General features: G+C 31.8%; 1 protein-coding gene across 3 annotated transcripts in view; it reads left to right on the forward strand.

Annotated features, from left to right (window-relative positions):
• Positions 1-14,744, forward strand: part of LOC125049124 (collagen alpha-1(V) chain-like) — a 64,210-nt gene extending 49,466 nt beyond the window's left edge. For all 3 annotated transcript variants that reach the window (XM_047648241.1, XM_047648244.1, XM_047648242.1), the window contains 8 exons: positions 766-878; positions 1,932-2,027; positions 7,402-7,524; positions 7,894-8,024; positions 8,479-8,658; positions 11,508-11,651; positions 12,318-12,398; positions 12,736-14,744. In XM_047648241.1, coding sequence (XP_047504197.1) covers positions 766-878; positions 1,932-2,027; positions 7,402-7,524; positions 7,894-8,024; positions 8,479-8,658; positions 11,508-11,651; positions 12,318-12,398; positions 12,736-12,802 — 935 coding nt within the window. In that variant the 3' untranslated portion in view covers positions 12,803-14,744. The remainder of the gene's footprint in view (positions 1-765; positions 879-1,931; positions 2,028-7,401; positions 7,525-7,893; positions 8,025-8,478; positions 8,659-11,507; positions 11,652-12,317; positions 12,399-12,735) is intronic.
• Positions 14,745-21,169: the final 6,425 nt, after the last annotated feature.

Raw genomic sequence — 21,169 nt, forward strand, 5'->3', positions numbered from 1 at the left:
GTTCATATCGAAAGCTAAATGAGTTTACTATCCTTTACTTATTAGTAAACTATTAATTATATAACTCATATACATTATTTTAAGTATGTTATTAAAGCACTATGTTCTATGGGGGCGTCCATAAATTACGTGAGGTGTTTAAGGGGGGGAGGGGGTCCAGTCAAATCTCATTTAATCTTACGTTGGAGAGAGGGGCGGTCTCCGCAAATATCACGCAATTTTTTTCTGATTGATAAAAAAAATTAAGAGAATGGTTGACCCTTAAGACCATCTCTGCAACTTCCCGCTAACTCCAAACCTAAACGCTCAACATTTCAATTATTTTGTTTTTGAGCTCTTCGAGCTCAATAGTACGAACTGTGTTATTTTGAGTTCTCCGAGCTCAAAAAGATAGCTTCTTACGCGTTTACGTAAGAAACCCACATTTTCAAAAATCTCACGTGAGATTGGGGGATGGGGGAGGGGGTTGAAAAAAATCTCACGACATCTCACCAGGGGGGAAGGGAGTCACAGAAAATTAAAAAAAAACACCTCACGTAATTTATGAATTGTAGATACAACAAAATTATAATCAAATAACCTATCCATGCTGTTTACTAGATATAGATTATAATTACACAAACAACTCACGCTTATATTTAGTATCAACAAATATGTAATTATAATAATTGCCAATTTAATTTTTGCCTCTTAATCATGCCTTCATTTCGCTAAATCTACGCGAATTTTCCTCATATTTTTACATTTTTATTTCATTTTGATTAGATTTTGCGGAACCTTTAGATTCCCTCAGTGAAAGTGGTGATTATGACGATGAAGAGGATGGAAGGACTATTATTGGAACTGTCTTATTCAAAACCACGGATTCATTATTACGGGTGAGTTAAACATTATTACCACGTAATGATTTATTTATTTATTTATTTGCTCAATGGTATTCCTACAAAGCACAGTTTCACCTATACAACTACAAAAAATATACAAAGAATATATGTATTAATAGAAATATTCATTATAATATATATTTAATAAAAAGGAAGAATTTTTAAATTATTTAAGTTTTTTCAACATGTTTTTGAATATTGAAGAAATTGCACGTCATTTTCTTTTTTTTATTTGTATAATTACAGAGCCTCCTGGGAGGCTACAGTATTTTTCCGTTACTAAATATTAATTAGAGACTTTTTTTATTATTTATTAACAAAGCCCTTTGTTTAATTTCGTAAAAAATGCTTTGATGTTTGTAATGAGCCTAACACAAGTGGAAATGAAACTGTAAATAAATTATGAAAGGACTTTGAAGTATATGAAAATGTTTCATGTCTAAACGAACGACAATTTCTGTTATTAAAGCGACGTAATGAGTAAAATTAAATGTATAAATTTGGTTGTGACAACGTTTCACGTTGGTATTGGTTTCTCTGATCATTTTAAGCTTTTCAAAATAATTAATTGTAACCAACAACTTTGATATATACGTAAATATTAATAATGATAGGACGCCAAAATAAACGATACAAAAGTAATTACCTAAGTAAGAAAAAATTACGTTTCGTTCGAAATAGGAATTTCACTTGTTAGCCTTATTTGTCTATAACTACTACTACAACTTTAGAAGTAAATTCAAAATATGTTTCACTTATATCACCTAACCTTTGTTGTAACCGTTAGTTTTTTACAGAACGAATTCATACAAAAAGCACTTTTGAAGGTCAAGATAACAAGTTCCAAACATTTAAAAAAGAATGGGCAAGAAAGTCCATACTTTAAAGAAGTTTTTACAATATTTTGTATTCATTGATTTGATAATTATATGTGAAGATGACTGATGGTTATATATTAATACAACAGTAAAAATGTATCAAATTGACCTTTTTTGAACGTTTATATTTGAGTACTAAATTTAAGTCGTTTTAATTTTTTTCTTACAGTTAGGTGCAAAGAACCCCCGAGGCACTCTGGCATATTATGTCATTCAAGAGCAAGCACTGCTTATTCGCGTAAACAATGGATGGCAATATGTTTCAGTAAGTAACTTATTTATGTTTCGATTAAGGTTTAAAATCTATACATTAAAATAAGCACTCAGATCGATTTTCTATATATACGAAAAGTCGTATTTGTCGCTCTGAATAGCATAAAGTATAAATATCAATTTAAGCTTTTAATGTAAAAAAGATCGAATTTTAATATTATCTGTACCCTATTGGTTCACTCTTCAAGCCAGAATCTCAGTGGTTTCAAAATTCGCGAACACAAATTGATTTTACTCGTACCATGTTAGACCCAACAATCGGGGATGTGCGTCACGTACAGAAAACTGAACACCTACCTTCTTATAAAAATATGAAAGAAACAAATGCAATTTAAGCCACGGGATTATTTATACCAACCATGGGAGAGAGATCAAAGACTTATATACATCGCAGATTCGTAACGATTAGTATTAGCCAAGATGTTATCACTAAATTCAAATACAAATTAAAAAATCATTTAATCATATAGCTAACACATTGTACACTTATGACTCATTAGTAAAGAAATACATATTAATGCTTCTAATTTTACATTTAGCACCAGTTTTCAAGGGCGTAGAACGGAAGAGAAGAACTGGCAATAAACTCTCCGCCACTCTTTTTAATCGCTTGTTTTTTTTTACACAACGTTTGTAAGGGGCTGTAACCATTACACCATGACATCTTAAGTAATTAATTAATCAAAAGTAAATAATTATCATCGTCAGACATTTTTCTTTAATTTTTAAAAACAAGGTCGGTTCGCACGTCTGGCGCAGGGCCTGAGAACAACTAAACTCAACGATCTATTACATCCCTAAAATATCAAGTGTAAGTCCTTTTCATAATTATACATCAGCTATAGAAAGTAGGAAGATGATCGCGAGTCAACAACAGTCAGTCTGCTGTTAAGATTATTAGAGAGCGGTTGCCTTCCTTGAATAAAGTTTTATTTTATAAAAAGGCCTTTTCTTATTCCGGCTTAATAGATCGATCCAACGTACTACTGACAAATTGACTTTGACACATTGACAATTTACAACCTGGGAGATGTCTATCATATTGCGTGGTGTTGCCAAATACTAATAAAATAAATGACACCGTATTCTCTTATTACACTATGACATATATATAATAAACAACCCTTTAAATCCATCACGTTCTCCGTAACATGTAAATGAAATTACCAGCGAAATTAGTTTTAGACGTATTAACTAATAACTCTTAGTTTCAAAGCTGATATGAATAATAAGAACAAACTACTAATTTAATTTAAATCTGTGAATTTGGCGTAAACCGCACGCGACTCGTAATGTTGTACAATTTTCGTAATTTCCGCTTCTAACTCGACTGGTTTATGTGGTTTCAATATATAGTTAATTGGAACCGTGGCTAGATAATTGAAGTGGCATTTTGTAATAACGAGAAAGTGATATAAACGGCTTTTGCTTTGTGTTTATCAATTAAAGTTAATTGTAATACATCTGTCAGATATTTATATACTCGTATACCAATTCTTAAAAGGCTAGCAAAGCACTCGCGAGCCCTCTGGCATTGAGTGTCCATGGGCGGCGGTATAACTGAACATCAGGTGAGCCTCCTGCCCGTTTGCCCATGTTCTATAGAAAAAAAGTATAGTATATATACAATATATCTTTTAAAAACGCTACTATGAAGCGTAGCTGGATATATTTTTTAACCATTTGACTGGTTGAGTCCGTGGTTTTTACTTACTTACCTTTTTTGTCATGTGCTAATGTGACATAAAAAATCCATTTGTAATTAAATTAAAAGCATGCTCTCATTTATTAGTGTGAGTTCTAATACTAACTAACATATAGCCTCTTCAACTCTTCAATTTTGAAACAGTACAAAACAAAACAATTCAAAGCTATACACATTTAATACTGTATTTAAATTACTTTATTCTCTTATATATTACTACTATATTATATTAATCAGCTTCCAGTTTAGCTTCAGCAACCGCTTTTACAAACTAAAATAACTTATAGGCCGATTTTGGTCAATATCTAAATGCATTCCGAAATCTGTACGTCATTTGATCTATAATTGTTTAGTCAAGCCACATTTCATATACCTAATTGAAATATGGGGTACAGCATGCAAAAACAAAATTTCTAAAATACAAACACTACAAAATAAATTAATAAAAGCACTATTCAGATACAATTTTTTAACACCTACTAATAAAATCTACCAAGAAACTAAAATTATGACGATTAAACAACTATATGTTTATAGCACCTGTATCCTTATTAAAAAAAAATTAAATAACTCTCTACATAGTAACTTATCATTTAATAAAATCAAATACACCACTTCACGCAATACTCGCCGAGCGAGTTTGCTTATCTTGCCAAAGCCGCGCACAAATTATTTAAAAACATCTATTAGGTATGAGGGTGTGCAATTGTTTAATCGGTTGCCGTCTAAGGTTCGTAACATTAGCGTGATTGATCAGTTCAAAAGGGCATTAAAGATACACATCAGAATGGGCCCATTAGACTAAAATTGGGCTAGCTGATGGCGACGTGTATCTCGTTCGTATATACTTAATATTAAATTTCTCATGTAAATAAAAAATGATTTTTGTAATGAGAAATAAAGTTCTTTAAACATTAAACATTTTTTATGGTCAGGTTCTCTACTGACATAGGGCTTTCCTGTTAGTGTTTTAGTTCATGAAAATAATACATTTTCCACATAAATTATAAAGGACTCAATAGATATTTCACAGTACCGATAAAGTTTGTAAGCCTCGCTATTACTCCAGTATCATCCAACAAAGCCGAGCTGAATTTTAAACTTAAGGATTTTTCTTACGATAACGGGCTGATCCTTGAAATGAATTTTCTGAAGACGAAGGCATATTTTATGAACACATCCACCATTCTTAGAAAATACGTGAGTTTCAAAGCTTTATTGCCCTTGTTTAGATTATAGCTGGAAAGCTTATTATGAATAAATAATAATTCAACCTACACGGCCCACAATCCAAGTCTTAGGAGCAACAAGAAAAATATATTTACGCCATTTATAAATGTGTATTAGCGTTATTTAAAATTGATTTGTGACCGTGAATATTTCTGTGGCAAGTACTGTATCCAAATGTTAAATACGATGTTTAGATAATTTTATTTTATATCTAGCAGACCGGCCAAGCGTTGCTGTGGCTAAGGTTTTTGTTATATTACAGAGTAGTAAACTATTCAAGGGAAACGGTAGGAAAACACCAGACATGGGGACCACTATGCCTTTTTGGTGGTAATGCGATTAAATTGTAGCTTTTGTGAACCGTTGGTACTTTCAACAAAGCGCCATCTGTTAGAATTGTGACTATCAAATAATAAACAAATATTTTGCAATTAAATAATATTGCGGGTACAAATTGAGATGTAAGCTATCCTATCTTTTAAGTTTGATCAAACTGCACATGGTGTGCAAATTTGATTGAAATCAGTTCAGTAGTTTAGGAGTCCATAGCGGACAAACAACTTGACGTAATTTATATATATTAAGAAGATATATTATTGTTGAATATTTGAGCTTAGGTCTTATATGTACCCTAGATGGGCAGAGGGAGTTCAGTTTACTACACTGGTCAGATTGGCCCGGGATTATTAGACCATTTCCCAGCTTAGCATCAGTCTGCCTGAGAAACGTTGATTAAATATTTTAATTATTAAAATACACAATTGTGCAATTTGGGTTCCCTAACTAGTTTACGAGCGTGTCGTATCACTTGATTCTATGGGTTCTATACCCGGCGAAACTAAAAGTAAACAAAATAGATGTAGAAATGTTTTATCCACCAATAGGGGATTTCAAAAACAGGGGAATCCTTTATCTTATGACTGTTATTTACATATTTAAGATTAGTTTTTAAAATAACCCAATTTCAAAAACTTTACATTAAGGAAAACTTCCCGGAAGAATCGACTAAATAATGGCGTCTTTAGCGATGCAAATTACGACTATCGTTGCAAAAATTTTCACCTTTTAATTTGTTAGAACGTAAAAGTAGCTAGAATAAATTATATACATTATTTAGTAGCGTTTTTTTTAACTGTATTAGCAGATTTGAAATAAAAATGTTTTTTTTTGGTAGTTCTGTAACTATCTAATAACATTGGTAGTTTAAAACCTGGTAAAAAACAAATATTTTTATGATATACATATACAAGAAGTGAATCTACATAAAAAAAATTAATCAACAAAAAATTAAATCAAATTTTAAAAGTATAGGCCCTGTGACTGTGTATCTTAAACGCTGGCAGCATTTCCTCGCTGTATTGCGATACTTATTCGTTGAGCGAGGAAAGCACCAGCTCTGGTGTCACCGGTACTATCTACCAGGCGCCAACATAAATCTTTAATTAACGACTCTGCACATGAACCCCACGGCCCAAGAGTCTCTACTCCAAAGAGAACAACATCGAAGTTGGTGGAAAGTCTCTTATATTTGAGCCGTTCACTCGGCCGGTTACACATACTTAGTTCGTTTGAAAAGCTATAGACAGTAATAAAGATTATATGAATATTATAAAAAATCCGTAGTCATCACCGTTACGTAACTCAAGAAATCACTTGAGAATAAACAAAGGTTTTTCCTACAATAAATCCAAATCGAAACAGTCCCCAAAGGAGTTTACATTTTATCTTTCTGTTTTAACATAACAATATGGCGTACGCATTGATATAGGAATATTGCACACAGAAGATCTTACGTGATAAATAGTGTATACACGAGCATGCATGCAAATGAAATTTTCTCAAGGATTCGGCCATGGCTGATAATAATCAAATCAGATAAATATATAAGTAACTGTGCAGAAACATTACACTATTTCTACGAAACTACTAAACAAACTTATAGATATACACGAGCAATACAGACAATTATATCAAGCGTTAGGCTCGTATAATATTATTTAATCACATTTCTCAGGTAATGAAAGGATTATAATTAAATTTGTCCCGAAGAATTATGTAATTTGGTAATGCTTACCTGGTTTCGAGCTTAGCGAAGTTTAAGAAAAATCCTACGCCAACTCTTAAATATTCATTATTGCAGTAGTAATGTTTAAAATGTTTACGTAATACCTCAGTAATTTGTATATGAGCTACATTTGTATACTCCTAATAAGTCAAAATTTCAACCGTGATCAAATCACCGAAAACCAGTTATCCATCGCCGCTAATGTTAAAAATCCCAGTGTAGAATCTATATTGGCCTATTATAAAGCAATTTTGGTCTCCCAAAAACACATAACTCCGATAGAATTCCAAATACCATTGAATATTTTATGTAACTTCAAAAGTTAATATCGTAAATGTGATTACATTTCGATCTTGGTTCAAACAGATGGGGTCCCTGTTGGCTGTACACAACTCACCTGGCAACGGGCCCACTCGAACGCCGCTACAGAATATTCTAGAAACTTCTAGTTTAGTGCATCACAAGAGTCCCGTGGGAGAAGGCCCCGTGGTATGTTATTTGAAAGCAGAATTAGATTTTAAAAATAGGTTAGCAAAATTTTTAAGTTTAAGGCTGTAGTTTTCAACATGAAATTTTGTTTATCTTTTAAGTAACAACCTTGCAATTCTGTAACTCTATGATAAGGAGGGAGCTTGTAGTTTATTGTTTATCAGAATGCCAAATCGTAAAATGACTGCTTCACCACTGATTTGAGCGCGACCACCGCTGCGAAAACCGCTGTGCGAGTTCGAAAAGTGAGTTACAGAATCGCAAGGCAGTACCAAAGGTTGTAATATTTTACACGTTAATAATAACTGCTTTAATCACAATAATACAAGCTTATTACAAGACCGACATTGTTATTTTATGTTTGTATAGCTTCGTCTAGCTGCGTTGAATGAACCTCACACGGGTGACATGCACGGAGTAAGCAGTACCAATTACGAGTGCCACAGACAAGCACAGAGAGCCGGCCTCGATGGCACTTTCCGTGCTTTCATCTCTTCAAGGTAAACTCGCCAGTATTACTTTGTCTTAGCGAGTAAATTACCTCTACATACTACACCGACGGAGAGCAAACAAAGTCGAAGATTTAATGAATGTGGAATCCGTCCTTGAACACCAATACATATTCATTACTTTAGGCTTTATACCGCCCTGTTCTTTTTCTTTTATATACAGTTTTATTTATAATTTATGATAATATGTGCAAAAATTCATAACAGAGTTATAGAAAATTGTTTCCTGAAAGTTTATAATTTGCAAATGAAATTGGATATTTGATTATTCATTTTCCGTATTAAATTAGGTTTTGTTGTGTTTATTTTTATATCTTTAGCTGGAAAAAAATAAATTGAACAACTTTCCATAAATTAGTAACCACAGATTACCGATCACATTCAGGTATACTAAATACTTCGTTGGTAGTAATATAGAGGTTTAGTGTGTATCTGTTCTTTTTAGGGTCCAAAACATAGATTCAATAGTGAGCTGGGTTGATCGTGAAATACCAGTTGTGAACATACGCGGTGACGTGCTGTTCAACTCTTGGGGAGAGATGTTCGACGGATCCGGTGCATTGTTTGCACATGCACCGCGAATTTACAGTTTTAGTGGGAAAAATGTGTTGACTGACCCTGGCTGGTAAGTTGTCGAAAATTTACATTGACATCGGTAGTGATTTTGGTATGTTTGATGTTTTATTTTCTAAGCAAAACAACATTAATTACGATTATCTTAGGGTCATTGTCTCTTCTTGTGTCGTCATTAAAATGGCATTAACCAGATTAAGAACAGAAAAGATAATATAATAGAAGATCGAAAACATATTTCTGTTCAAATATACTTTATTTCTCAAAGAATTATATTTACTTAGCGAGAAAATTTAGAGTAAGTTAATTATGTACATCGTGTTATGAAATTATTTGAAAATAAGCTGTATAAAATAAAAATATTAGTGTCTAACAATATGTACAATAGTTTTTACAAAAGTGCAGGTAGATCGCATCGATGTTACACCAGGCATTATGTGACTAATGAATAGTAATAATTTCTTAGACGCTCGTTCACAGACATAAATAAATGCAAGAATTGCCTTTTTGATGTTTTGTAATTACATATTTATTCCATTAATTTATATTGAACTTTTACGATTTTTACAGATATAGATATAGAATATGTGTTAATATTTCAGAGTATGTTAACGTATGGTATTGTAAGGTTACGGTAATTATATACCGTATTATTCATAAAATAATCTTTTTACTCGTTTAACTGAAATATTCATCTATAAGAGACAGTTTAACTTTACAGATAAAAAAAGTACTTTAACTTTAGTCAAAAGTCGTTTAGGCTTAATTAGTGTTTATGAATAAGGGTTGTTACTCGTATATGTGCCCGAATAACATCTCATTAATTTAATTCTATGCGATACACACACTAAGCTTTTAGATACTCAAACGTTATTGGGTTAAACTCTGTTAACGTGGGTATTTTACTATTACAGATTGGTTAAAGTCTAAATTAAACCAACGGATTAAATGATTGATCTCATAATAGCTAGACTTGAAAACTGTTCATGTAACCCAATTTCTAACGGAATGGCTTCTTGCTTCTAAGAGGCATACTGTAATTTATTTCATCATCCGTTTCAAAGGATGTTTGACGTGAAAGCAAAGGTGTTTTGTAATTAATTCTCTGTTGGGGATTAAGGTTGACTGACGTTACTATTAATTTAGCGTTGAGCGGAAATAGATGGAAAATTAACTATAATTACGAATTTATGCTTAATTGAAAACATATACGTTTGAAAGCTTTCACATTCCAAAGCAATGTAAATAACATTTTCAACTTTTTAATAAGTATAAATTCAGTTTTTGCTTTTGTTACGGCGTCCAAAATTAATGAGTCATAGAAAAATTATAATCATAGTTTCGTTGGCTATTTTTAAGGAAAGACATAGACGTAACATTTATTACTAATAAAAACACACACACATAAACACACAAAATAACAATAATCAAAAAAAAAATGTATTTTCTCTTCTCCCATTCGGATCGTTTCATGTATGTAATGCGTGTGTGCTGTAATTGTGGTTGTAATTGGCCCTGGCTCAGCATTATGCTGAGGAGCAGACTGTTCCACAGCGCTGGTCATTCTGCCAGAGACCACAGCAATTTATTTAATTTTTTAGAGAAAAATCTACAGCAAAGAGAATCTAAAAGATACTTCATATAAAAATTAAGTACCGAACGTTTGAAAATTATACAAATTATGATGCGCTGAGAGTAACTATTTTTCATTACTCATTCCATTTTATACCCCTAACCCGACCAAAATCCCAGACTGGCGTACGTATTATTATATTCATGAAGGCGAATTTCGCTTACAATTTTATGATGACCCAATTTTGTAAAGTAAACATTGTACCAGTATAATTTCTACTTTGATTACATGTTATAGAAGTTATGACTTATGTGGTACGTGTAATGTGTGACATTATTCAAAGCGTACTTTGAAATATTGCGTGCGTTGATAGGAGATTGTTGTGGAATTACACAACTAAATATAGGTTTTGAGGTTCATTTGTTAGGTTTATATTCAATGAAGTGTGTAGATGTAATAAACTCATTATAAATAAAATACCAGTCTTTTACGGGATTGTATTTCTTCGGCGGGTCAACACAAATCGTGTGTGGTTCCATAATAATATTTGTTTATTTCCTTATTTTGTAATCATGACTTACTTGACCATAAGTTAAGGCTTAAAACACTAGCCTGATCGATCTTTTGACTCTACGAATTCAATTTCTTTTACCTCTGCAATGATGTTTTGTTGCCAAATCTATTTAATCCAGCTAACGGGGATTCCAGTCCAGCTTTGCGATTCTGTAACTCACTTTTCGAACTCGCACAGCGGTTTTCGCAGCGGCGGTCGCGCTCAAATCAGGCGTGAAGCAGTCATTTTACGATTTGGCATTTTGATAAACAATAAATTACAAGCTCCTTCCTTATCAGAAAAGTGAGTTACAAAATCGCAAGGCAGATATCCACTTCTATTTTCGGTGTTTTATTTGAATTCTTACAGTAACTTAATACATATGCAATATAAAACTTATAACTAATATAAAAATAAACTAAGAACATATAAATATACAAAAACAAAACAACAAAAAAAAACCTTAAACCGTTATAATATGTAACATAGGAAGGGTAGTTTACCTACATATTTATAACCAATTTTATATTTTATAATTTTGTATTACAATAATTTTGGCTTATATAAGCAGCATTTTGATACTAAATTTTGTTTTTCTAATTAGTGCATCCTAGAATATTAAACATTATAATTTAATAATTAGACGTATTACCCTAGTTACACATTACTTGTAGAATGATATTAACTCATATTTAGATTAATACGTTATATAAGAGAAGGGTTGTTAATGTGATTTGAAAGAAAAGTGCTTGAACAAGTTATACACGGTCCACAGGACACAAAAAGCAGTATGGCACGGCGCAAGTCCGAACGGTGAGCCAGCGATGGATGCCTACTGTGACGCGTGGCACAGTAGCAACCCAGAGAAGTTCGGCCTTGCCTCCTCACTGCGCTCCAATAAATTGCTAGATCAAGAGACGTGAGTATTACATTTATATCGATTTTTACTCGGTATGTTGGAGAAAAGTATTTTCATTTGTGGACTATTTTCCGTAACGAGCTCTTATATTAAAAGTAAAAAGAGCTTTTGGATGGGATGTCTATTACACTTCATTAGTAGATAAGAATAAATTTATTAAATAAATAAAAAATATTATTTCGTTTTAATATAAAGTTAATGTTTAATCGATTACTTCATATACACATTTGAATTCTTGAATAAAGAGAAGTTGGTAGAGTTATACAAAATTATCACAAAGAGAAAACGAAGACTTCGAATAGATTTTTGAAGTTATGCTTCTTTAGGCGCGTTATGAAAAATTGATGAGAGTGAAATTTTACGCGTAACACCAAATTAACAGAATGAAGTTAGTGTTAATATAATTTAAAAACAACATTCGAATAATAATATAATTTATGTTACACTTAATGTAAGAGAATAATAATAAATATTTATTTCGTTAATTTTTCAAATGTAAACTGAACTTTATTGACTATAATGACTCCTTTTCCAGTCTTGGATTATTTCATTGTAATTAATTATTTGCATGCAATCAAAAACTATTTTTAATAATGCCAAAGAAGTATAACTTCTTACGCGCGTACATAAGTACACGCACCCTTTTTATTTTTTATATTTCTCCAGATATACGTGTAGTTCAAGGCTCATCGTATTATGTATCGAAGCCACGCCCGTTGACACAGCAAGAAGAAAAAAACGATCCAAGTATGTAATGTACTAATTAATAAGTTTTTGTGTATCTTTATTTCTATTACGCTGTTGTATTTAATATACTATACTATCAGCAATTAAAAATTTAGTGTTACGTAGTTCTGTATCTATGGCCTCAGTGAGGCCACTGTAAAAAAACGCTTTTATTTCAATAAGTGCTGAAAAAACAAATGACAATCATGAAAAACATGGCTGTCATTCATCTTTTGTTTCGCAAACAATAATACTAAAACGAGTAATATAGAGGAAACGATACACAATGCATTACTTCCGGTTCACCATTAGCATAATTCATTTCCAAGGAAATAATGAAATTCTTTCTCTCTGACAGGTATCGCACAGACAAATTGCATTTTCTGAAAGACATCGAACAACGGAACGAAACTAGAAATATATAGATGTTGAATTTTTCTTTATTACATTGTTGTGTTTAAGGAAAGATGTGCTGAAATAACAAACCTTAAAACAAAAAAAACAAATAAATAAATTTTGTTTATATCACTTATTAGAATATGATATAGAGGAAAGCTCGAATTATAAGAATTTGGTGTATTACTCTTTCTATAATCACAACAGTGAATATTTGTGAAGACTGTAAATATTTTATATTGTAGCAGGTACCAGCAAATCCGGTGGAGCATATCGACAATACGAATCGCTCTTTAATTTATTAACACGGCCTCCGACTACAGAAATTTTAATTTATTTCTGCTGTTAATGTAAAAATACTTTATGTAAAAGTAATGATAAAAAATCAATTAAAATGTAGAAGTTTTTCTATAATCTAAGATAAGTGCGCTTCATTTATTCCAAATTGATTTATATTTCCAATTTTGTTTGTTTGGAAAACTATAAGTAATGTTACATTGAATTTTGAATAAGCTGTGAATCGCTTTTCAAGTAAAACTCCACTTAATTTATCTTTTTCCTCATTTCATCTTTAGCGTTCGTTTCATTCACTATTTGCAACGAAAATTCATGTAACTTTTAAGTTATTTTTCAGACAATTATTAATTACAAGAAACTAGCATTCGAGTTGAAAGTTTGAGACTTATAGCTCTAGATTTCGTGTAACTTTAAGGTCTTGTTTTGTCTCCGCGGACTCGTGTTGTTGAAAACTACTAAATGAATGTTCCTAATATATCAAGCGATTTATTTTAATGCTACAAAACGCTTTGAACTTTGCGCATAATTCAATTGTTTTATGTCTACGGTATTCCTTAATAAGTTTTGTGAAGAAATTCAGGCTGTCAGAGGAATTGTATCAAAGCCTATAGAGGCTTATAGACACAGTTTGAACATTTATTGTTTTGTCTTAATTAAACTGCCTTAGGCATAATATTGCTTTGAATATGCGTGACGGGGAATAACGCCTAATCACATGATGTGGGACCCGACTCACTCTAGGCTTTTTGCTGCTTAGAGCGGAGTATCGGGGTATACTTAAAAACATCGGTTAGTTCGGCTTGTATGTAAGGATGTGTCTTAAGTTTTTCACTGAAATAGAATAAAAATGTTTATGTTGTGTGGTCATCGACATCATTACAGCAATGAAACCTTTGTATTTCTATGAAAACGAACACACGTTTAACTATATTTCTTCCCTTGTAGTTGTCTAATGATACTACGTTGAATGGTCTACAGAGAGCATGTTCATTTTATTGATGTGTGTTTCCAAACAGGAATCCATGAATAAGTTCAAAACTGTCAACTTAAAAGACTTTACTCCGCAAAATAAAATTTAAAGTCAATAAATCGAAATTGTGTTTAAACGCCAATTCCGATGTTAAAATCTGTAAATACGATAGCTGAAGCAAAGTAAATCTGTAGTCGGAACCGAGTTCTCCCATTTATATTATAGTCATTGTAAAAAGGTCGCTTTAATTAACTTTCACCTTTGAGGTGTCCTTGTAAGCAATCGCGACTATCATTATTAAGATACCATTAATTATTTAACTAATTAAACCAATCATTAAAATTGATACGCTCTGGTAATTGGGATTGTTTACATTGTATTTAGGTAATAATGAATTTTGTGGTTTCTTATAAGAGACTTGAAAGTTATCCAAAATTTTCAAATCACTTGATTAACCGTATCATTGTAAATATAACTTAAATTGCATTTATTACGAAATATTACCTTAAATGTGTTATTTTAAAATAATTTGTAAAATCTTAATTAAGAAAATTGTTATTAAAAGATAGTGTGAGCATCTTTGGTGTTGTTATTAAAATAATTTTAGTTTATTGAATTTGATTTAATTGCTTTTCTGTAACTAAATCTTTGTTAAAATTCTAGACGTATTATGTATTGTTTTCGAAATAAAATACATTATTAAACAGGTGGCTTATTATTTTATATATACACGCTATCATTAATATCAAAACCTTGTTCTTGGGAACAATATATCTAGATTATCATTCCTATATTTATAACACGGATTTTCTATATATCTTATTTTAATTTTACATCATCGTTCGTCGTCGTCATTTAATAATAATAATAACAAACTTTATTCCTAACAAAATATGGTTGTGACAAAATGTATGTAAAGCTAGTTTCCATACTATGGAGCCCGGGTAGCTGGATGGCACTTACGTGGTTCATGGTGTATGTTTAAAACAAAAGGAATACAAGTTACGTATGGAAAAAAAATCGAGTAACACCTTAAGTGCGTGGGGTACGAGTATGTGAATGACTGTGTGGCTGAGAGTTGTTATAAGCCTGCTCTGTGTCTGAGTTAGCTTTTGCTCAGAGTCATACCATAACTTGTATCTTTTCTAAAAATACCTTAGTCATATTAAAATTCACGTACTTCCAAATTTCTTGACTTGGTTGGCAATATAATAAAACGTATGAATGTCACCAATATTGGCTATTACATTGTTATAGTATTGAATACAGAAATTCTATTTCTAGACAAAATAATAGAAATTGCTTGGTGATATGATCTCCGTGGAATTAAGCTTTAACCTTGATCGTTATGATTATTTTATCATGTGTTATATCCGAGAAATTATTTTTATTAATGTTATCTTAATTCAATAATTATGACACGATACAAAAATAAATGCCGAATTTCGCCAAGGTTTGGATAAATAATGTTTTAAACGATGTAATAGATAGCTACGACTATCGTACAAATCGTCAGAGACATCATTAATGAATTGGTGAGATGAAATAAGGTACAGATCTCATATTTGAAAAACACCGAGAAATATAATATAAGTAAAATGTATTTTAAAATAATAAACGACTACTCAACTCAAATATAAGAGTCTTTTCTCTAACTCGATTTTGTTCCTTTTGGAGTAGAGACTTGGGCCGTGGGATTCAAGTGCACAGGCGCTAATTAAAGATTTAGGTTGGCGCCTGGTAAATAGTACCGGTGACCCCAGAGCTGGTGCTTTCCTCGCTCAACGAATAAGTATCGCAATACGGCGAGGAAATCCTGCCAGCGTTACAGGTACACTGCCACATGGACCAAACCTTTATTTAATTTTATTATTACTATGTAGGTTCAAAAAATTGTAAATATTGCATATTTGATTGTTCTGATTACTATAGTGCGTTTCACGAGGTCGCCGTTAGGTTGGTAGAACTAAAATCAGTGTTGCTACGGTTTGAAGAAATCAAATCACCAAAATCTGGGGTATACTACTGCAGATAAATTTCGTCATTACGGGGCACATTTGGTTTAAAGATACTTACTTTGATTAATTTTTTTTTTCACAAAACGATTTCACCTTCAAGACCATCTCCCTTTCACCACTTTTTAGTGTTTTTGGCATGATTAAACGCACAAAACTCTCAAAAATTCGGAAAAAAATATGGAACTCGACAAGCCGTGTTTACTGTTTGGTGTTTTGACAAACAGTGGGGCCAACATAACGACGAAGGGAACTATCTCGTGAAACGCACTATAGTAAACAGTTTATTTTTAAAAAAAGGAATACCTGCATTTATTATGTTAATTTAAACAAAAAGGTTACACATAAAAATATGCTCTTTACATTATAAGGTTTTTGCAAAAATTAAACATTCCCGTACCATTGACCCGCTTCTTTTAAATTATTCAAAGTGACGAATAATTGTAATTTAACAAGGGACTGAGATAAAAGAATGACATTTTTGCGGGAAGTTTTTACAACATATTTACAATTTAAAAGGGTGAACAAATAGAATAAGGGACTGGATTCATTACCCATCCCGCACCCATCAGAATAATTATAAAGGACTTGATATGAATTAATTTGCTTGAATTCCGGGAGTCCGTTTCGCTATTCCTTTGATTCAAAATATCCTTATGAAACTCACATTTGGGTCAGGTTAAATTAATTAATATGACTTAGAAATATACTGAATAATAATTAATTATTTAAGTCATATTGGAAAATGTGATCATCATTTATAAAACAGTCCGAATGGTCTGTGAATGGTTTTATTTTTTCTAAATATTGAGCTTACTGAGTAAACTCTGTGATGGTATTTGGACAATATTTTAAGAGGGTTTCTTGTTTCGTCACCAGAAAGGTTGTAAGGAAACCCATTATTTTATAGGTGTCTAAAATGTTGATGGTACCGTCTCACCTCGACGCCTTGAGCGTTTTCTAAGACAGTTTTTGCCGCGCACGCATGTGGAACCGCTGCCCACTGAAGTATTTCCTAACCAATTCGACTTAGGTTCCTTCAAGAAAAGAGCGTACCAATTCTTAAAAGGCCGGCAACGCACTTGCGAGCCTTCTGGCAATGACAGTGTCCATGGGCGGCGGGGCGGTATCACTTAACATCAGTCGAGCCTCCTGCCCGTTTGCCTCCTATTACATAAAAAAAATAGTTTGAACAAAGCACCAAGTCAGCGTTTAGCGCGGTATCCAAAATGTAGTAGCCATGATGATCGCCAAAAAGGAAATGGCACTAAAAGAACATGAGAAATGAGCAAACCATATTAAATAACTATTTTCTAAAATATTAATAAACAAAGCTGCATTAAGTTCAGATTATACAAAAACGGCGTTAAAATATTAATCTTCGTTATAAAACCGAGGCGGAACGTAAAGGAGAACGTGCCGGTCGTGAAATTAAAAGGGATTTGGGGAAAATTAAAGGTATATTCTGAGGCCGAAGTATGAGAAATATCCTGCTATCAAATTCATAATAATTGCATGCCCTTTTAAAGAGAATGATTTTTGGCTGATAAGCAAATTTTGTGGAAGTTTCGTTTGTGAAATTTAGTTTAGTAGAATAATTGGAATAAAAATGACTGCTGACACTGAAATATTATGTTCATTATCCACCGCACTAATCGAATGAATGTTAACGCTGCAAGCGGTTTGGCTTATGTTGATATAAACATATGGTCAGATTTATATGAAATAATAATAGCCTGTTATTATTTTGTACCCAAAAAAAAAGGTGAAAGGAAAGGAATGGAGAAAGAGAGCCATAGACAGAGTCAGTTGGAAAAAGCTGGAGGAGGCCTTTACCCGTGAAGGGCTTCCGATAGAAAGTACTGAAAGAAGCTAGAATATAGAATAACAAGCAAAAGAAAAAAATATGTATAAAAATGTAAAATAATCTAAGCTGTGTATTATAATTTGTTTTTGTCATGATTGTTCCAATCCCGTTTTATTTCCATAAAACGGGCTTTATTATTTATTATTATTATTTTGTATCACAATTTGCATACCAAAGTTTACATTAACAACCAGTAGGTGTCATATCGTAATAAATATTTGGTCTGTTATTAAAAATATTTAAGACTTTATCTTCATAGTTGTATGTGTATCTGTTAACATTTAATTATTCATAATATACCTTGAATCGACTGCATGGCCCACTCGTTTATATTCCAATCCCTATCTCGAGTCAAAAATCTTAGGTATTTTTTTTTTAAAACTATATTTTAATATCAATTGGTAAACAGGCCATAGCAATCGTGAATGATGTTCTGTAGCTTTATGTTACCTGACTTTAGATATCAAAAATATATTCACTCATTCTTCAACAAATTTTACTTAACTACTACATTATTATACTTCTAAAAACTCGTACATATAGTACCTAAAAGCAATTAACTTTCTTTCTAATTATACGCAGAATTGAGCTTCGCCCATACATTTCATTACTCACATACCCTTTTATAAATATTATTCATTAAAATTCCCAAAATCAACCGGTCAATATTTATTTTACCTAAACACGTACACTTATAATTCTTGTAAATTGTGGGCGAATTCTCATTAAAATTTTTCATATCGGAAACTGCTATGGTCGCTCGTAACACTGCTGTACCGGTTATTATGTTTTTGGCATAACTCCTCGACTGTCAAAGGTCGACTAGTAGGTTCGACTGTCTGATGTCTTTTGTTTAAACCTTATTACCTAAGACGGAGCCAAATAATACATCAATAAAAATATAAAGTTAGTGGCCTTCAAAGACACCGTGGCTTGGAACTGTGATATAAGTAGGGAGTAGGGACTACCTGTACTTCTGCTCAAATTCTTGGAAATAATAATATAAATTCACAGTCTCAATAGAGATTAGCCGCTATCACTAGGTATATATTTTTGAAGTTATACTTTTTTGGCGCGTTAGGGAAAAATGATGAAAAACTAAATTTTTACGATGCGCTCGCACACCGTCACAAAAAACCGAAACCCTGAAGTTAGCTATAGTCAATATATTTGATGCTGTATTTTACCGATTTTAGACAAGGTTCCTACAAGAATATTTGTTTCGTACTTTAGCTATCATAAGCCTCTTGTAACTCACATGTCTAATGAACTCCAATGGACGTGAATTAAATAGTTAATAATTATGTATAAGTATATATAATGTAATGTAATGTAATATTCATTTTTTAATTATGTAGAAATATTTTTTTTGAGATATTTAAACAAACTTTATTTAACTAGAATGCGTTATAACAAAACTTTCAATGTAATAAATACCTTTTTTTCTATTGTTAGCGTCGGTTTTTCTACAACTAGAATAAAATTATTGAAAATATTTTTATCTTGTTACGCCAAAGAAGTACTTCTAACGCGTATACATAAGTACACACTGTTTTTTTGCAATGCCTCTTTTAATAAATATAAAGATCTCGACCTTTGCTTTTATAATAATCTTACACAGAATATAAGTTGTAAAGAAATAATAGAAAATGCCGAGCAAGCTGCTTTTTGTTCCGAGCTTTTGCTGACTTTGTGACAAGTCCGACAATTCCCGTGACAAAACCAAGACATGCAGCGAAGTAAGGCTGGTACAAGATTCACTTTACCTGCTTTTGTTATATATTTTTAAACCTCGGTTCGAGCCTTGCGATAATTTAATTGTTTTTCGCTTAGGAGCGTGCGTTGCCTTGAAACTGATCGATTAAACAGATGTAGACAAGTTATTCCCCGGGGGATATTATTATAAAACGTTCTTAGTATAGTTTATCCAAGTGTTCGACTTCCCACGTAACAATTAATGTTTTTCGCTTGGTGCCTCAAAATTACAGAACCTTAAACATAATCTAGGATAGGTTTATAGAGCTTATACAAATGTTTTTTTTTATTCTGTTAAATATTGGTTTTAAAATTTGATTTAGGCGCGATAGCATCGCAGCAATCACGTTTAGTTTTTTCGTAGTATTTAAAATAAATAAAACAGATACACATATAATGATATCAAAACACAAACAAATACACAAATATTAATATCAAAAGACTATTAGGATTAGGCAGGCTAAGACTTTATTTACATGCTACTTTATCGTCCTGTGACTGTTTTGTGTTATGTCAATGACTGTTAGGATGTATGACAAATCTATATATATAAAAATGAAACCCGTTTTCCGTTGTCACGACATAACATGAAAACGGCTTGCCGATTTGGCTAATTCTGTTTTTATAATATTCTTTGAAGTACGAGGATAGTTCTTACGGAGAGAAAAATTAAAAAAATTGAGTGAAAAAGTCTAAAAACAACACTTTTCTATATTCCTATACATAAGATTCGTAATACTTAAAAGTCAATTTGAACTTTAATACCATATCATAAAGTTCAAGTGTTAGTGGAGGGGTTCCGGGAAGGTAAATTTTTATTTTTTGACATAATGTATTTGTTGTCTTATCAACTTTCTTTTTTTTATCTTAGCTAGACCGGTGTCCCGAATAGCAGAATAAGTATTTAATAAAAAAAAAAGAATCGACTGTTAGGCGGTACGATGTTCACCAGGCCAGCTAGTTATAATATAAATTTTACAAGTTATTAAACTTCATAAACCTTTTTAAGCCATTTTTATACAAATTACTCTCAATAACACTTTATTTTTCATACTCATAAATAGCCCGTTGAAGTTATTTACATAGTTAAGTTATTCCATACAATTCTAATTTCGTGATAGTTTAACTAAAATGTGTAAAGTAAATTATAAATTTCACCGTATTCTTAAAAAAGACGACGAGGAAGTTGTAAATTTAAATATCTTGACTTGTTACTTTTATAACAATTTGTCACGAAGGTAACCTTTCACGATACTTACCTTACTATTATTAGAAAAAATATGTTTAATACTAAATTTAGAATTATTAAGTTTAAGGAATACTGACGTCATTTTAAATGTACTAATACTATTTATTTGCCAGGGACAGATCGCTTGTCACTGATAAGCCGTATGACAACTTGTTGCCTTTAATAGTTTAAATACAATACTAATAATGTGTAGTAATGATATGTAGTCAAAAGTATATGTAAAACCGATGCAACTTTTCTGAC

The sequence above is a fragment of the Pieris napi genome, chromosome 4 (assembly GCF_905475465.1).
Source record: "Pieris napi chromosome 4, ilPieNapi1.2, whole genome shotgun sequence".
Classification (NCBI taxonomy): domain Eukaryota; kingdom Metazoa; phylum Arthropoda; class Insecta; order Lepidoptera; family Pieridae; genus Pieris; species Pieris napi.